This window comes from Rhinoraja longicauda, chromosome 2 (genome assembly GCF_053455715.1).
Source record: "Rhinoraja longicauda isolate Sanriku21f chromosome 2, sRhiLon1.1, whole genome shotgun sequence".
In the NCBI taxonomy this organism is placed as follows: Eukaryota; Metazoa; Chordata; class Chondrichthyes; order Rajiformes; family Arhynchobatidae; genus Rhinoraja; species Rhinoraja longicauda.
In genome coordinates, this window is record NC_135954.1 from 75,083,062 (window position 1) to 75,102,030 (window position 18,969).

Sequence of the window (18,969 nt, forward strand, 5' to 3'; positions counted from 1 at the left end):
AGACACATCATATGTCAAAAAACACAAGGTGAAATATAATAAATTGTGTTCATTTATCACATAAAGTGCACTTCATTTTTCTCACATAAAGTGCAAATTTTATTCCGTATTTCAAAATTCTGCGTAGTGATTTGTGAATTCTGTAAGGGTGAAGTTCAATAACCCCAACGACAGTAATGTGGGAGTCCCCTGTAATGCCATGTCTTTCACACTTTACTCCACCAAGGCTGTTTTGCATAAAACCATTAGAAAACAGGAGCAGGAACAGGACAGTCGAACCCTCGTGCTTGTCCCGGCATTCAATACGGTCATGGCTAATCTGCCATCTCATATCCCCTTCCCTGAGAATTCCTCATAGCCCTCCAATTCACGTATCTTTCAAAAATGTATCCACTTCCTCTATAAATTTTTATCAGGAAGATCACAACCATTACATTGTTCATGTCCTCAATGAAGCATTCTGAATCTCAAAAAACTAACACAGAGGTTTGGACTTGAAACATCTCCTGTCCTCCTGTCCTCCTGTCCACGGTAGCGCAGCGGTAGAGTTGCTGCTTTACAGCGAATGCAGCGCCGGAGACTCAGGTTCGATCCTGACTACGGGTGCTGCACTGTAAGGAGTTTGTTCGTTCTCCCCGTGACCTGCGTGGGTTTTCTCCGAGATCTTCGGTTTCCTCCCACACTCCAAAGACGTACAGGTATGTAGGTTAATTGGCTGGGTAAAATGTAAAAATTGTCCCTAGTGGGTGTAGGATAGTGTTAATGTACGGGGATCGCTGGGCGGCACGGACTTGGTGGGCCGAAAAGGCCTGTTTCCGGCTGTATATATATGATATGATATGATAATATTAATCTATACATTTTAATCAGTGATCTTTAAAAGGACAATGGTTTGTTCCATTGTGCAGCTTAATCATTCACAAGAAGGGATGCTTGTTAAGGGTGCAGTGGTCAGTGGGATATTGACATTGGTGAGGTAAAATAGGCACGACTGTATGCATGCAAGGTTTTCCCTGTCCACTCAACTCTCTGGCCACCTCTGTCTATTCCGCCAAGGGCTCGAGTACATTACAGTCAAATGTTCAAAATCAAAGTCAGCTTCAATACAAAGACAAACGGGTTATACAATGGAGGCAATTCTAGTTACTGCTATTGACAATGAGATTTGCCATCTCAACCTCTAGCTAGCATGACATCCTGCAAGTTTTTAAATACTTTGGCACACCTTTGAATACAGTAATACAGCACAGAGCTAACAACATACAGACTAGAGGATATCCAAGGTAGATTCAAATGAAACATTTAGATGTCTAATATCAACTGATACTAAATTACAATTGGATTTAATTGAAACTAAAAAGTCAATTTTATGGGATCGTAAAAGGAATTTTTAAGACCTCCACACGGTGTTCATTTAAAACTGTTTTTCTCTACGGTAGAAAAGGAACTAATGGCAGAGCTGTCAATTAGAATGGCAAGCGGTCTCTGATTTTCCTCTAGTGTTTTGGTGAAACCATTGATCAAAAACACAATACAGCTGTGATCATGCTGCTTTCACTCTCCAGCCAGACTATTAGCTGCCTCGCTGATATTTCTGAGAGTGTAAACACTGACATAAGTGTTTGTTAAATTCATATTTCATAAGAAATACCGATTCTCATGCTGAAGCGGAAAAATAACTTCAAATATGTTTAAAACTAAAGTGGTTCTGCCTCACACAAACCCCTCAAGATTGCACGACCATGAGAATAATTAAACAACGTGGATTGTATATAAAATGCAATACAAATTTATTTATATGACATGTAGTGTAAGAAAATAACTGCAGATGCTGGTACAAATCGAAGGTATTTATTTCACAAAATTCTGGAGTAACTCAGCAGGTCAGGCAGCATCTCAGGAGAGAAGGAATGGGTGACGTTTCGGGTTGAGACCTTTCTTCAGACTGATGTCAGGGGGGCGGGACAAAGGAAGGATATAGGTGGAGAAAGGAAGATAGAGGGCAAACTGGGAAGGGGAGGGGAAGAGCGGGACAGAGGAATTATCTAAAGTTGGAGAAGTTCATACCGCTGGGCTGCAAGCTGCCCAAGCGAAATATGAGGTGCTGTTCCTCCAATTTCCGGTGGGCCTCACCATGGCACTGGAGGAGGCCCATGTCAGACTGGGAGTGGGAAGGAGACTGGAAGTGTTCATCCACCAGGAGATCAGTTTGGTCAATGCGGACCGAGCGCAGGTGTTGAGCGAAGTGATCGCCGAGCCTGCGCTTGGTTTCGCCGATGTAAATAAGTTGACATCAAGAGCAGCGGATGCAATAGATGAGGTTGGAGGAGATGCAGATGAACCTCTGTCTCACCTGGAAAGACTGTTTGGGTCCTTGGATGGAGTTGAGGGGGGAGGTAAAGGGACAGGTGTTGCATCTCCTGCGGTTGCAGGGGAAAGTGCCCGGGGATGGGGTGGTTTGGGTAGGAAGGGATGAGTGGACCAGGGAGTTACGGAGGGAACGGTCTCTGCAGAACGCAGAAAGGGGAGGGGATGGGAAGATGTGGCCAGTAGTGGGTCCCATTGTAGGTGACGGAAATGTTGGAGGATGATTTGTTGGATACGCTGGTTGATGGGGTGGAAGGTGAGAATGAGGGGGATTCTGGCCTTGTTACGAATGGGGGGAGGGGGAGCAAGAACGGAGCTGCAGGATGTAGAAGAGACCTTAGTGAGAGCCTCATCTATAATGGAAGAGGGGAAGCCCCGTTTCCTGAAGAATGAGGACATCTCTGATGCCCTAGTGTGAAACACCTCATCCCGGACGCAGATGCGGCGTAGACGGAGGACTTGGGAGTAGAGGATAGACTTTTTGCAGGAGACAGGGTGGGAAGAAATGTAGTCCAGATAGCTGTGTGAGTCAGTGGGTTTATAGTAGATGTCAGTCACTAGTCTGTCTCCTGTGATGAAGATGGTGAGGTCCAGAAACGGGAGGGAGATGTCGGAGATAGTCCAAGTATATTTAAGAGCAGGATGGAAATTGGAAGTGAAGTGTATGAAGTCAGTGAGTTCTGCATGGGTACAAGAGGTAGCACCAATGCAATTGTCAATGTAGCGGAGGTAGAGTTCGGGGATAGGGCCAGTGTACTTCCGGAACAGGGATTGTTCGACGTACCCGACAAAGAGGCAGGCATATCTAGGGCCCATGCGAGTGCCCATAGCTATGCCTCTGGTTTGGAGGAAGTGGGAGGAGTCAAAGGAGAAGTTGTTGAGGGTAAGAACCAGCTCTGCTAGGCGGAGGAGTGGGTTAGTAGATGGGGATTGGCTGGTTCTACGATCAAGGAAGAAACGGAAGTGTAGAGTGACTGGACATCCATGGTAAAGATGAGGGAGTGGGGGCCTGGGAACCGGAAGTTATCGAGGAGAAGGAGAGCGTGTGAGGTGTCTTGGACGTAGGTGGGGAGAGATTTAACCTGGGGGGATAGGATGGAGTCGAGGTAGGTGGAAATAAGTTCGGTGGGACATGAGCAGGCAGAAACAATGGGTCAGCCGGGACAGTTCTGTTTATGGATTTTAGGTAGGAGGTAAAATCGGGCCCTGCGGGGCTGGGGAACGATAAGTTTGGAGGCACTAGAGGGTAGAGCGCCGGAAATGGTGTGGTCCGAGATGGTGCTGATGATTAAGGTCTGGTGCTCGTCGGTGGGGTCATGGTCCAGGGATAAGTAGGAAGAGGTGTCTGAGAGTTGTCGTCTGGCCTCGATCCGGTAGAGGTCAGCACACCAGACTACCACAGCACCTCCGTTGTCAGCGGGTTTGATGACCAAGTCAGGATTGTTGCAGAGTGAATGGAGGGCTGCACGTTCAGGAGGGGAGAGGTTAGAGTTAGTCAGGGGAGTGGAGAATTTGAGGCGGCTAATGTCACGCCGGCAGTTGGAGATGAAAAGTTCTAGTGAGGGTAGTTGGCCAACCGGGGGGTCCAAGAGGAGGGGGTTCGCTGGAGACAGGAGAAGGGGTCATCACTGGGGGGTGAGGACTCCTTCCCATGGAAAAAGGCTCGGAGGCGAAGGAAGAGCTCCACGTCATGGCGGACCTGGAACTCGTTGATGTGGGGGTGGAGGGGAACAAAGGTGAGGCCTCTGCTGAGGACAGACCGTTCGGTGTCTGAAAGGGGGAGGTCAGGGGGGATGGTAAACAATCCCATTGATGGTGCCCACCGGAAATTGGAGGAATTGGAGGAACAGCACCTCATATTTTGCTTGGGCAGCTTGCAGCCCAGCGGTATGAACATTGACTTCTCCAACTTTAGACAGTTCCTCTGTCCCTCTCTTCCCCTCCCCCTTCCCAGTTCTCCCTCTATCTTCCTGTCTCCACCTATATCCTTCCTTTGCCCCGCCCCCGACATCAGTCTGAAGAAGGGTCTCGACCCGAAACGTCACCCATTCCTTCTCTCCTGAGATGCTGCCTGACCTGCTGAGTTACTCCAGCATTTTGTGAAATAAATATTTATATGACATAATGGTTTCAGAAAACACAACTGCTGAAAATGTTGAATATGCCAGATTTAGTAACCAGAAGAATTGTAATTAATTAGTTTTTGTTCTTTCTGATAATGTCCGAAGTTGTTTCATAGCACATGTATTATGTTTGAAGTGCTGAGTTATTTTGTTAGCAATCATACCAATTAATTTACACATCATAAGGTTCCACAAGCATCAAATGAGACACGTCTAAATTTGTTTTGGTGATGCTGTTTCAGCACTGTGGTACAAATGGGTATAAATTAACGGTGCATGAAAAGCAGTTATGAATTGTGTGGGGCTGGAAAATGGCTGTTGGGAATATGTTGCATTTTGCCTAGTTCTGACCACAACTAAACTTTGTGCTGATTCCTTATTATTTTTATATCAGCCACCAGCTGACACTAATTAAGTTTGATGTCTTATCCATCAGAGCAGGAACCATTTAATGTGTGACTTGCAGCAGCTCAAGCTGGCCAGGTTGGTAAGAGTTCTCAGGAGCAACGAAGCTCCCCAAAAAATATTCAAGTGGCAATAGATGTCAGAAGTCGAGGGCACTGTGAAGTACCAAACCCTAAGAGCATGGATGTAGTCCAAGTAAAGAATAACGATCTCGCACATGGTCCGTTATTCTCAAGTCTCCCGGCAACTGCACCATTTGCTTCCCCTACAGTTCCAGTCCCACCACTCGACCATCAACAATCCATCATCCAGGTGAGGGATCTATGACCTGAAACATTAACTCTCTTTCTCTTTCTATAGATGTCAGGTGACCCGTTGAATGTTCCCAGCATTTGCTGGTTTTGTTTCTCATCAGTCAGCATTTTGGCTCAACATTCAATGTCATTCTGCACCCCCACACTTCAGCAGCAAACTATCAGATAGGAGATACAACTACGATGTAACACATCACTGCAGAGAGTACTGTTAATGGACCAGATTCATACTGCGTTTTCTCAGAAGCAACATAGGCGCCAGGGAAGGTGACATATGGTCAATGTAATGCTCCATGCACGGTGGCGCAGCGGTAGAGTTGCTGCCTTACAGCGAATGCAGCGCTGGAGACTCAGGTTCGATCCTGACTACGGGCGCCGTCTGTACGGAGTTTGTACGTTCTCCCCGTGAGCTGCGTGGGTTTTCTCCGAGACCTTCGGTTTCCTCCCACACTCCAAAGACGTACAGGTATGTAGGTTAATTGGCTGGGCGAATGTAAAAATTGGCCCTAGTGGGTGTAGGATAGTGTTAGTGTGCGGGGATCGCTGGGCGGCGTGGACTCGGTGGGCCTGTTTCTGCACTGTATCTCTAAATCTAAAAAAAAAATCCTCCTCACTTGCTCTGCCTTTAAAAAAAATCAAATTGGACTGCCTGCAATCTCGGTATCATATTACACTCAAATGACCTCTGGCCCCGTACTATCGCCAAAGCTGTGTATAATCACCCCCTAATATCACGTGCTTCTATTCTGGTCTTAATCCATCAGTTGCTGAAACCCAAATTTATTTCTTTGTTGCCTCCAAAATCAACTAATCCAATACCCTGCTGGCCAGATTCCTTCCCTCAGTACAAAAGTAATTCAAGACCTGTTCCAGGCATCCTAGTCCACATCATGCCCTGTTATCACCACACCACCACAGGTTTCCAGACAGCAGCAACTCAATTTTAAAATTCTCAACATTATGAAATCTATCCATGTCCTTGTTTTTCTTTAACTCTGAAACCTCCTTCAGACCCTCTGCAATATTTCCAGCTCTCCACAATTCATCCTGATCGAATCAGCCATGCCTTTCACTGCCTAGGTTATAGGCTCTGGGATTCCCTTTAAATCCCTATTCTTTAGGCCTTTCCTTTTTGAGTAGGCACTTGTTCACTTAATATTCATTGATTATCCTAACATAACTGTGTAGTTCAGCTGTAATTTATCCCATATGGTCCAATGCACGCACAAAATACCTTTGGTCATTCCTATAACTGTATAGATTGGACTTGTTATTACTCTTGCTACTTGTTAATTACAGATACTATTTTGAACAGCTGCTTGATTAGAGGAATGTGGGCCCTGGAAGCAAATTATTGTTCATTTATTTTATATTAATTGAAAGCTGTGGGAAACAAAAGATTACTAATGGAAGATGACAGCACAACACCCACCCTACAGCAACATAAATCATCAAACATCTGCAAACGTTGCTGAAGATGAATACCTGAATAAGGTCAGGCTGAAGGATCATTTGTTTTACATGATGAGCCTTTCCAAATGAGATTTAAATGATAAGCATACTGTGTTAAGCCTCGGGACAATAGTATTATGTCCTCCATGAAGTGTTTTTCTTTGAGATCATAGTGTATGGTGGATTTTGTATTTACTGAACTGCACAAATACTTTCACGCCACATTGCTCTGGCTGACCGATGGATTAAAGTTAAATAACTTGGCGCTATTTTACACTTGTTAAGAGATTTCAATTTAGCTATTTTTATATTATGATTTCCATAAATGAGAATTATTTAGTATTTCTATTCTGCAGTGATGACCACTTAAAGGAGTCCTATTTAGTTCACTATTGATCTCATTATTTGCTCATCTTACCCTATCTGCCACTTACAGATATACACATGGGAATCAAACCTGAAATGCCCTCAGAGAAGGCCAGCAAGTCATGTTAATAACTAAAGTAAAGCCAAACACTTAGTGTGGACCTACACACTGAACATGATAAAGGCATTCCTCCTTCCACATTTGTCATTCCTCCTTCCACTAGATACATCCAGCAAGTTTAACCCACTGGTGTTGGAAGTAGTGGTATTAAATCAGGAGGGAACGCCTTTTGGGATGTATGTTCAACATTGACTCCTGACACTAAACATGGAATAGAATAAATCGTGCTTCCCTCCTCAACACTTTTCAGATTATGAGAAATCGATGATTACGAGATTTAATCTTCAAAATGAGCGTCCCTGAGTCAGCAGCATATTTCGGACACTCAAGATTGTGCTGGTAAATTATTCACAATGTTTGCACCATACAAGTGTCTGGCAATGATCATTTTCAACAAGGGACTCTAAGAACCACCTGCTTAAACTAATGGCACTACATTTGCCAAATCCCCCACAATATCCTAAGTGTCACCATGCACCAGAAGCTTAACTGGCCCAGCCACACACAGGGATAGACAGAGTACTGAGCATTCTGCAATCACTGACATAGCTCCTGCCACACTACATCCTTTCTGAAATCTCTGTCTATATAATACAATGTGTATTATACTTGACTGGTGTATGCAGGTCCAATACTATTCAAGGGCATCTAATACAGGGTAAAACCACCCAGTTAATATTTCTATTCTGCAGTGATGACCACTCAAAGGAGTCCTATTTGGTTCACTATTGATCTCTTTATTTGCTCATCTTACCCAATCTGCCACACTTGCAGATATAGACATGGGATGGGGATGGGGATCAAACCTGAAGTGCTCTCACAGATGGTCAGCAAGTCATGGCTTTTGTACCTCATCCAACACATTCACTTCTTCTGCACCAAGGATGCAATGCATACCATCTAAAGGACCTTTTCCTACTGATGGATATGTAATGAGGTGGGTGGATGCAGGTGATTATAGTGTTGAAAGATTCTCTGACTTAGTTGGGGATAAATGACAAGAACATAGATTGTTTCTCTGTCCAATAGTCTCCATTTTTATTTCCCAGCTGCCTTCTGCATTGCATCCTTCCCCTCATACAATGTTTCACTCTCAGGCGCAAGCTTTGGCTGCCAATGATTATTCTCAACTATTATCCTCCTACATTGCTTGCTTTGTAGCATCTGTTCCTACCACTAAAACTTCACCCATCAGCCAAGATCCCTTTGCAATCTGAACCAAACATTCCCTGTTATCGTTTTTCAGTAACTTCATGTGAACACTTGTTCTTAGTGCTCATGGTAATGCACCATTTATACATGAGATGCTGGTGGTTATTTTATTGAGTTTATAACTGAGCAAGACAATGTTAATTCTTTATTAAGTGCATTGCTACAGGAAAGAAAGAACTGCCTGAATAGATAAACTTTTAACACATGGGTACAAATTGAAACAAATCGATATGGTACTTCTTCCTCAAGAGTTTGTACTTTTATCAATTGATTTTGTCCAGTATTACAATTTAGTGGTATAGGTGTGTTGAACATTCACCCTTGGTCTTGGGCAGAAATACTTAAAGATGCATCACATTCCACACAAACCAAACGCTAAGCTAAAGCAATCCAAGTCTCTCATTGAAGGCAAAAACAAGTACCAACATCAATCAATTCTCTACATCACAAGGTTAGAGAACCAGTGGAAACAATTTCAACAACTTGCCCGAGTGCAGGCTGTCAGTGTTTTCACTTGGTCATTGTACAGATTACATTATAAATAGTTCTACTGGTACCTGGCCTTCTTTACAATTGGAATCACCCAGAGACTACAATATCTTTGTCCATTCCTTCCCCAGATGCTGACTAACCCATTGATTTCCTCCAGCACTTTGTATTTTGCTCTGCTTTATAATTGTTTATCACAGGTGAAAGACTGGCCACTGAACAATGAGCAATAAATTGAGCTATTTATTTTTCAGAATTATTTTCCCCCCAAAATCTTTATTTTTCTCAAATTAAACAACAATCCCAGGATTTTAAAAAAAGCAAGAAACAAGAACTTCACTGCTGTAAATCATGAGAAACATTTCCTCAAAATTGTATTAGCAACTAAAGGCAGCCTCTTGGGTTCTGCATTATCTTTGTTAGCCTGATGAAGTCACCAGAAGCACTTGATGAAACAAAACAATTGATACAATTAATGAAAGTGGAACAATAAAATATAAATTTGGGAAAGGTCTTATGTTGCTGTTTCACCAAGCAATTCTGAATTGGGTTCATCCACAACGACACTGACCACATTGTTTTCATGCAGCATTGAGGTACTCTTTTTCTGAAAGGTGTCAGTCTTAATTGCCAGAAAATAATCATCCTTTATCAACTGGTCAACTCCCAACCTGTCAACAGGGCTGAAACAAGTCAACCTTGACACCAAGCTCCACAGTTTAGGATCCTATAAAAGGGAAAGGAAATATATATTTTCAGTACAAGTGAATGGAAATTATTTTGTCACAAATAAAACATAGCACAAAAAGTAAGGAAATTTGTGTTTGGTAGATTATTTCTTTGTTGTAACAATGCTTCTTGGCAATAAATCTTATACCGTTGGAAAGCCTGTTTATTTCCCTTTTAAATGGTGCCACATTTGTAAGGAACGTGCATTTGTGGGATGAGCAGCAGAGCTGAGTATGTGGGTTGCGCCCATGAAAAATCTGCCAAATCTTCTCTGCCAATGCCAAACAGCTTATTCTGCCATTGACTCTTGTTCGATGTTGTTTGGTGGATTGGATGATTGAAGTCTGAAGAAACAAGACATATTGGCAATTTAACAATTTATTCATTTAATAAACAGGAGCCTCAGTGGCGTGTGGAAGAGCCATACACAGCCACAACAGCCAGGCACCTCCTCCTCATGCTGGTCACCAGCCTGGTCACACACTGTTGTGGGATGGCATCCCATTCTTCAACCAGCATTTGTCGCAAGTCAGCCAACGTGGTTGTGTTGGTCACTCTGGCACGAACAGCACGCCCAAGCTGATCCCACAAGTGTTCAATGGGGTTGAGGTCAGGACTGCTGGCAGGCCATTCCATCCTCTCCACTCCCAAATTCTGGAGGTAGTCTCTGAGAAACCCTGCTCTGTGGGGGCGAGCATTGTCATCTTGGAGGATAGAGTTCGGTCCCAGACTGTGGAGATATGGGATTGCCACTGGTTGCAGAATCTCATCTCGATATCTCTCTGCATTGAGATTGCCTCCAATGATGACAAGCCTCGTTTTTCCAGTGAGGGAGATGCCGCCCCACACCATCACACTGCCTCCACCAAAAGATGTTACTCTATCGGTGCAGCAATCAGCATAGCGTTCTCCGCGTCTTCTCCACACTTTGACCCTATGATCCAACTGCCGTAGGCAGAATCTGGACTCATCGCTGAACATAACGTTCCTCCACATGTTCAGGTTCCAGTGCACGTGTTGCCGACACCAGCGCAAACGGGCCTGACGGTGAAGGGCAGTCATGGCAAGCCTCCTGGCAGCTCTATGAGACCGGAGATCGGTTGCGTGCAGTCTGTTCCGAATTGTCTGGGCAGAGAGCCGTCGGCCATATCGTCCTGCAAACCTTGACTGCAAATCTGTAGAAGACAGCCTACGGTTCCTAAGTGCTGACAGGGTGAGGAAACGGTCTTCTTCGGGTGTCGTCTTCTTGGGACGCCCACTTCGCGGCCTGTCTCTGACATCCCCCGTTATATGGAACTTGGCCTTCACTTTGGAGATGGTACTAGGGCTCACTCCAAATAATGCCACAACTTAGTTTTGCGGAACACCAGCTTGAAGTTGCCCTATCGCACGGGCCCTATCCAGATCAGTCAAACGTGGCATGCCGATTCTTGGAGCAGACACCTACTGACCACTGTAGCAGGGCCCATGCTCACAGATGCTGCCAATCAGGTGCCAATCAGGCACCTGATTGTCAGCACCTGGGGGTACCAGAAGCTCAAAACAAGAGTCAATAGCAACAGCAGAATAAGCTGTTTGGCATTGGCAGAGAAGATTTGGCAATTTTTTCATGGGCGCAACCCATATACTCAGCTCTGCTGCTCATCCCACAAATGCATGTTCCTTACAAATGTGGCACCATTTAAAAGGGAAATAAACAGGCTTTCCAACGGTATAAGATTTATTGCCAAGAAGCATTGTTACAACAAAGAAATAATCTACCAAACACAAATTTCCTTACTTTTTGTGCTACAAACTCCACACAGACAGCACCCAAAGTCAGGATTGAATCTGCGTTTCTGATGTTGTGAGATAGCAGCTCTAACAGCAAATGATGTAAACAGCTCGTCTCAAATAATATAAATGTTAAAATGTTACTAATTTAAACAGTGATATTAATCATAAGTTCACATACCATACTTAGCACAGTAAGATCTACAGTACCATCAGGTTTTGCTGCGAAATCATTCTTCGGAAAATTTAACTGCAAAAGAAAGAGGATTAAGGTTACAACTTTATGCATTCTATGTCCCATTAATTAGGAACTTAAACACTCAAGGCTTTTCGACCGTTCAATGAGATCATTGCTGATTTGCGGTACAGCAGTTAAGTTACTGCATACAGATGCATACAACACTCTCTTCAGGACTATCCTTCATAGGGTGCAAAAGCAAGATCTAAACACATTTGGGAAAGATTTAAAACAAAAAGACACAAAATGCTGGAGTAACTGAGCAGGCCAGACAGCATCTTTGGAGAATCATTTGAAGAAGGGTCACGACCCAAAAAGTCACCTATCCATGTTCTCCGGAGATGCTGCCTTACCCACTGAGTTAATCCAGCACTTTTCTCTCTCTATTTTTGTGAACCAGCATTTGCAGTTCCTTGTTTGAGGGGGCGTGGCTCCATCTGAGGGGGCGTGGCTGTGTTCTGCAGCTGTGGCTCACCGGCAGTCTCTCCGTCTTTTTTTTGTTTTTGTCTTTGTTATCGTTTAAATGTTTCTTTTGATTTATTTTTAACTCTGTATATGTGGCCTAACACCGTGGAGTCGGCGGCCTCCAGCTGGGATCGACCTTGAAGACTCCAGTCGCAGGGCCTGGACTTACCATCTCGGAGGCTTCGGCCGTGGGCCCTGCAGACCGCAACATCTGGAGTTCGCAGGTCCCTGGCTGGCGACCAGCTTTCGGGAGCTCCAGCCATAGCAGCTTCGACCGCCCCGGAGCGCGAGGTTTGATCGACCCGCTTGCAGGCACGTACAGGCTCGCACGTGGGGGCTTCAAAAGTCGGGAGCCTCGGTCGCCTCGTGACACCACGGGAGAAGAATGAGGAGGAGATAAGACTTTTCTTTGCCTTCCATCACAGTGAGGGTGTGCCTGGAGCAATCACTGTGATGGCTGTTTGTGTTAAAATTGTAATTGTGTGTCTTGTGTTCTTTATTGTTTACTGCCGGACCCTGACGTGAGAGGACGCTGGCGCTATTTGTTCGCCGCTTCTCCGTCAGGATAGTTTGTCTGTTTGTTTTTATGTCTTGACTGTTTTTGTAAAGCGTCTTTGAGCATTTGGAAAAGCGCTATAAAAAATAAATGTTTATTATTATTATTATTATTATTGTTTCTACATCAGTGAAGATTTAAGTGGAAGAAGGAACTGCAGATTCTGATTTAAAAACCGAAGATAAACACAAAAAGCTGGAGTAACTCAGCGGGACTGGCAGCATCTCTGGAGAAAAGGAATGGGTGACGTTTTGGGTCAAGACCCTTCTCGACCTGAAACGTCACCCATTCCTCTCCAGGGATGCTGCTTGTCCCGCTGAGTTACTCCAGCTTTTTGTGTCTTTCTTCAGTAAAGATTTAAAGCGGGTTGACAGAGAAAAGGAGTTGAGATTAACTATGGATGGAGAGATACAGGCATGTAGAGGAGAAAGTCAAGTGGGCCGAACAAACAAGCAAGTGAGTGAGTGAACATCAGGTGCCATGGGGAGAAGGCAGGATAATGGGGTTAGGAGGGAGAGATAGATCAGCCTTGATTGAATGGTGGAGTAGTCTTGATGGGCCGGATGGCCTAATTCTACTCCTATTCCTTATGACCTCATGATCAAGCGAATTCAAAACTAAATTAATTATATTTTAATGCAAGACGTATCACTGTATTAAATAAAATAAAATCTTTCATTGACACATCCGTTATTCATGAGAGCGAGCCGATTCTTTGTGAGGGTACTTTCTCACTTACCACACAGCTAACAATGGCCTGTTTCCTTTATTATTATTACGTTTTTGCATATCTTTCATTCATTTGTTCTATATCTCTCTACATCATCGTCTAGATCTCTCTTTCCCTTTCACCTGACTCTCAGTCTGAAGAAGGGTCTTGACCCGAAACATCATCTATTCCTTTTCTCCAGAGATACTGCCTGACCTGCTGAGTCACTCCAGCGTTTTGTGTCTATCTTCGATTTAAACCAGCATCTGCAGTACCTTCCTACACATAAATGTGAGGTGATGCATTTTGGGAGTGCCAATAAAGCTGGAACATACACTATGAATGGTAGAGTCTTAGAGAGTATTGAAAAACAGAGGGTTCGCAGAGTACATGTCGATAGATCCTTGAAGGTGGGTCACTTGGTTAGGAAGGCAAAGAATATCAGCCTACATTAATCAGAGCACTGAATACAGAAACAGGGACATTATGCAGCTGGAATACCATGTGCAATTCTGGTGAATATGTACCAGGAAAGATGTTATGGCACAGGAGAGGGTGCAGAGGCAATTCACCAGGATGTCACCTGGGATGGAGCCGTTCAGTTATGAGGAGAGAATGGAGAAGCAAGGTCTGTTCTCCCTGGAGACAGAGGTTAAGGAGGTATAGATAGGGTGGACTGTAGAAAAACCTTTCCAAAGTCAAAGGTAGATAAAACTAGAAGATGTAGGTTTCGGGTAAGTGGGGAAAGAGAAAATGAGGAAACCATCTTCACAGAGAGTGGGAAGTAGCTGGAATGCACTGCCTGAGAGAGTGGTTGCATCTGGTTTTCTGACAGCATTTCAGAAATATCCAGCTGAGTATTTGAATCACTTAGGCATAGAGTCATCGACCAAGTGATGGGGAATGGGTTGCAATGGAGAAGTGCCCATTGGTCAGTGTTGGCCTGAATACAGTTGTACTATTCCACGATACTCCAGTTAAAGTCTAATTAGAGTTTTAGACAACTGCAGAATAATTTTTAAGTATTCCAGTTGCATTAAGGGACATCTCATTTAAGTTGAAGATAGACACAAAAAGCTGGAGTAATTCAGCGGAACAGGTAGCGTCTCTGGAGAGAACGAATGGGTGATGTTTCGGGTCGAGACCCTTCTTCAGACATTTCATTTAAGCTATTTACCTTCACTTGGGTTCACCAGGTATGGTACCCTTTATAATATTAGCTATAAATTAGAACATACCCACAAAAGCAGATGTCCAAATGCAAACACGTCAGATGCCAGGGTAGCAGACTGGCCACTTCTGACCTCTGGGGCTACTAGATTCACTTTATCAGCCACCATCCAGCCGACAATACTACGTTGATCCTACAAATACAGAAATACAATTAACCATCATGGAATGTGCATTCAGATCTTTGCAAAAAAAATATTTATTATGACTCAGGATTTTCAATCTGTAGGGATATAGTAGCAAATATATATATTTTTCACATAATTCTGTTCAATTTTAACAGTTTGCAAATGCATCTAAAAGCCAAAGATATTTCATAAATTACGTGCATATCAGGTATTATTTGGTATTTAAGTCCTATTTCTGACCATGTTATTTTCCATTTCCCTCAACAATTTGGTTGATTGATGATATTAAGTTTCACCATGTAAACTTTATGAAAAAATATAAATCATCTAAAATGAGAAAATACAACAGTAAATCTCTAAAAATAGAAAAATGTTAATGATGGAATATAAAAATAGAAAATTTAGTTTTGTGGTATCAATACAATAAATATGCATCAGGGCACAAGAGGGGTAGATAGTTTTGATCAGTTTATTTTGTTACTTGCCAGATAAAAATTCAGTTTACAATAAAAAGTGGTGAATTCTGCTTTATCAACATGCTAGACAATAGACAATAGGTGCAGGAGGAGGCCATTCGGCCCTTCGAGCCACCACTGCCATTCAATGTGATCATGGCTGATCATTCTCAATCAGTTCCCCGTTCCTGCCTTCTCCCCATACCCCCTGACTCCGCTATCCTTAAGAGCTCTATCCAGCTCTCACTTGAATGCATTCAGAGAATTGGCCTCCACTGCCTTCTGAGGCAGAGAATTCCACAGATTCACAACTCTCTGACTGAAAAAGTTTTTCCTCGTCTCAGTTCTAAATGGCCTACCCCTTATTCTTAAACTGTGGCCCCTTGTTCTGGACTCCCCCAACATTGGGAACATGTTTCCTGCCTCTAACGTGTCCAACCCCTTAATAATCTTATACGTTTCGATAAGATCTCCTCTCATCCTTCTAAATTCCAGTGTATGCAAGCCTAGTCGCTCCAGTCTTTCAACATATGATAGTCCCGCCATTCCGGGAATTAACCTAGTAAACCTACGCTGCACGCCCTCAATAGCAAGAATATCCTTCCTCAAATTTGGAGACCAAAACTGCACACAGTACTCCAGGTGCGGTCTCACTAGGGCCCTGTACAACTGCAGAAGGACCTCTTTGCTCCTATACTCAACTCCTCTTGTTATGAAGGCCAACATTCCATTGGCTTTCTTCACTGCCTGCTGTACCTGCATGCTTCCTTTCAGTGACTGATGCACTAGGACACCCAGATCTCGTTGTACGTCCCCTGTTCCTAACTTGACACCATTCAGATAATACTCTGCCATCCTATTCTTACCACCAAAGTGGATAACCTCACACTTATCCACATTAAACTGCATCTGCCATGCATCCGCCCACTCACACAACCTGTCCAAGTCACCCTGCAACCTCATAGCATCTTCCTCACAGTTCACACTACCACCCAGCTCTGTATCATCTGCAAATTTGCTAATGGTACTTTTAATCCTTTCATCCAAGTCATTAATGTATATTTGAGTCAATTCAGTCTCACATCTAGCAACTATCTGTAAACCACAAAACACTCCAAAGTTAAGTATATGAAAACATGCAAGGTGAGATTAAAAACACGAGATGATAATCCCATATCTCCAGGTGTTGTTCAAAGATGCACTGCATGGCTTAAACATGCAACCTCTACCACCCAAGGGAAGTATAGCAGATGTCCAACAATATTTAAGTCACACATTATCAATTGCAGTTTGTTCATTCGTTCCTAGGTCAAAATCCTGGTACACCTAAAAGCCACAAGAAAGCACCTTCAGCTCATGGACTGCACAAGTACAGGAAGACAGTCACCTCCAACTTTCATGCCATTTATAGGGAGTAGCAACAAATTCTGGTCATACCAATAATATACACAACCTGCAAAATGCCTCTTAATAAATACATAGGCAGTGATTTCCCAGAATACTGCACTACTCACAGCAGACTTAGTAAAATCGAAGTCTCCAACGATTCCACGTTCACGATTGACAACAAACACATTATGAGGATGGAGGGCGCCGTGAACAATGTTTGAGCTATGAAGTGTCTGTAGTCCTGTTGCAACGCCTCGCATTACCTTAATTACCTCCTTTAAACAGAAATGATGGAGGATAGTTTAATTATTAGACAGTCATACACACAAATTACTGGCTGCAGGGCTCTATATTTGTGAATGAGATTTCAGATTGCACTCACTTTAACACAGAATATTACTGACGATCCATTAAGATTTATCTGATGCATGCGTCCAGAATGCAAGGTTTACACACAGGTAGATTAAACTCACAATATGATTACATATGCTATAATTTAGGAACTGGAAATTCAGATACCTTATCACATAAACCATTAATCAGTTTCCCAAATTATTTTTGCATAGCCTGGATTAAGTATTTTCAAACGTACAATTTTACCATCTAGAAAGCCAACAGCAGCAGGCTGTAGATGGTAGAATTGTGAAAAGAGAACACCATATTCAACCCATCTTCACCTCAACCTAACAAAATATCTTAATTTGGAAACGTATTGCCTCGTCTCCTATCATTGGAGAAACATACTACAAATCATACTTTTGGACAAAACCTGCCAATGCAACAACCTTTGGATGCAGGCTACCTTGTGGTACCTCTCATAGGACTCCTTTGCAGGGATGTGAGCTCTTCCTCCAGGAAGTTAACACTAGGGCTTTACTTTCACCCGATCTAGTTCTGAACAATGTTCCTAGTTAAACACCCTTTGCTAACACTCAGTCATGTGCCACACTGCATGCCATTGCTAAAAACCCTCCCATCTGCCAAAATGTGAGTTTAGTTGTTTTCAATATGGAGAGGACTCAAATTAAAAAAGGTCCAATTTTCCCCGCATCCTCAATAAATAAACATGAGCCATTCTCCTGTAACTGCAGTCTCTGGAGGAGGTCATTAGTTATCCGAAATATCTAAGTTCTGGTTGAGCAGAAACTGGGTATTTTACAACGGTGTCATTAATGATTCTGGTGTGGCGGATCAGGCCACTCCTTGGGTCAGCCCCCTCGTTACGTGACGGACAGGCGTAAGGGGCTAAAAGCCAGACCAGGGGGAGGCGTGGCTCATCCCTAGGGGAACTACGCTGTGGGCTGGAGCTCGCAGCCTAATAAAAGAATCTTACTAAAAACTGCCTGGCGTCTTGCCTTTTCTCTGGCCTCCGCCAGGCCACTACATTGGTGACCTCGACGGACATCACACGTAGTGATGTCGAACGTTGATGTGCAACCCGGTCCTGCCGACCTCGATGCCGTCTCCCTCAAACTCCCGACCCTGTGGACCGAAGAGCCTGAGGTCTGGTTTCAGCAGGCAGAGGCACAGTTTGCTGTGCGAGGGGTAACCGTCGACTTGACGAAGTACTTTTACGTCGTCGGCGCCCTGGACCAGGCGACAGCAAGGCGAGTAAAACCTTAATGACCCCCCCGCGGATGACAAATATAAGGGCCTTAAAGAACTCCTTATCAGGAGGTTCGGCCTCAGCGACGCCGAGAGGGCAACTCGAGTTATGAGCCAGGGGGGGCTCGGGGACCGACGGCCGTCGGCCCTTCTGGAGGACATGCTCGCCCTTATGGGCAACCACCCGCCCTGTTTCTTATTCAAGCAGGCCTACCTGCGGCAGCTCCCCGTCGACCTCCGTTCTCAGCTCGCTGAGGACCCCTTCACCGACACGCAGCGGCTGGGCGAGCGCGCTGATCAAATATGGATGTCCCGTCGGGAGGACCTGGAAGCCCTAGCCGTCTTTTCCGCGGCGTCGGAAGGCCAACAGCAAGCTGGGGCCGCCGTCGACCCCGTTTTAGGGCGACCCCCGCGGCGAAATCCGGCCGCCATCGGGCACCCCGGTGCCGGCACGCCCTTCTCGCACGGCCCGCCGACAGTTCAGCCAGACGCCACCAGAGGTCGCTGGTGGTCGGCCCAAGCAGCACCACCTCCAATACCGCTGGAGACCACCGGAGGTCGCTGGTGGGCATCCCAGTCTGCACCACCACCGGACACCAGCAAAGGGGGCTGGTGTTATTATCACCGTCGTTGGGGACCGAACGCCAAGCAATGTCGCCTACCCTGTGCCTTTCCGGGAAACGCAAGGGCCGGCCGTCAGTGATCCCTTCGGCGGCCGGCCAGATCCATCGCGTGTTCGCTCGGGATCGCCGCACCGGGGGTCGGTTCCTCGTCGACACTGGAGCAGAGGTGAGCGTCCTACCTCCTTCCACCGCCGATATCCATACGGGCAAACGCGGCCCC

General features: G+C 44.6%; 1 protein-coding gene across 1 annotated transcript in view; it reads right to left on the reverse strand.

The window, feature by feature from the left end:
* Positions 1 to 8,546: 8,546 nt before the first annotated feature.
* Positions 8,547 to 18,969, reverse strand: part of stk31 (serine/threonine kinase 31) — a 68,768-nt gene continuing 58,345 nt past the window's right edge. The window contains exons 21-24 of the mRNA XM_078423048.1: positions 16,647 to 16,796; positions 14,558 to 14,683; positions 11,533 to 11,601; positions 8,547 to 9,576 (exon numbers count right to left, since the gene is read on the reverse strand). Of these exons, the coding sequence (XP_078279174.1) occupies positions 9,364 to 9,576; positions 11,533 to 11,601; positions 14,558 to 14,683; positions 16,647 to 16,796 (558 nt within the window). The 3' untranslated portion in view covers positions 8,547 to 9,363. The remainder of the gene's footprint in view (positions 9,577 to 11,532; positions 11,602 to 14,557; positions 14,684 to 16,646; positions 16,797 to 18,969) is intronic.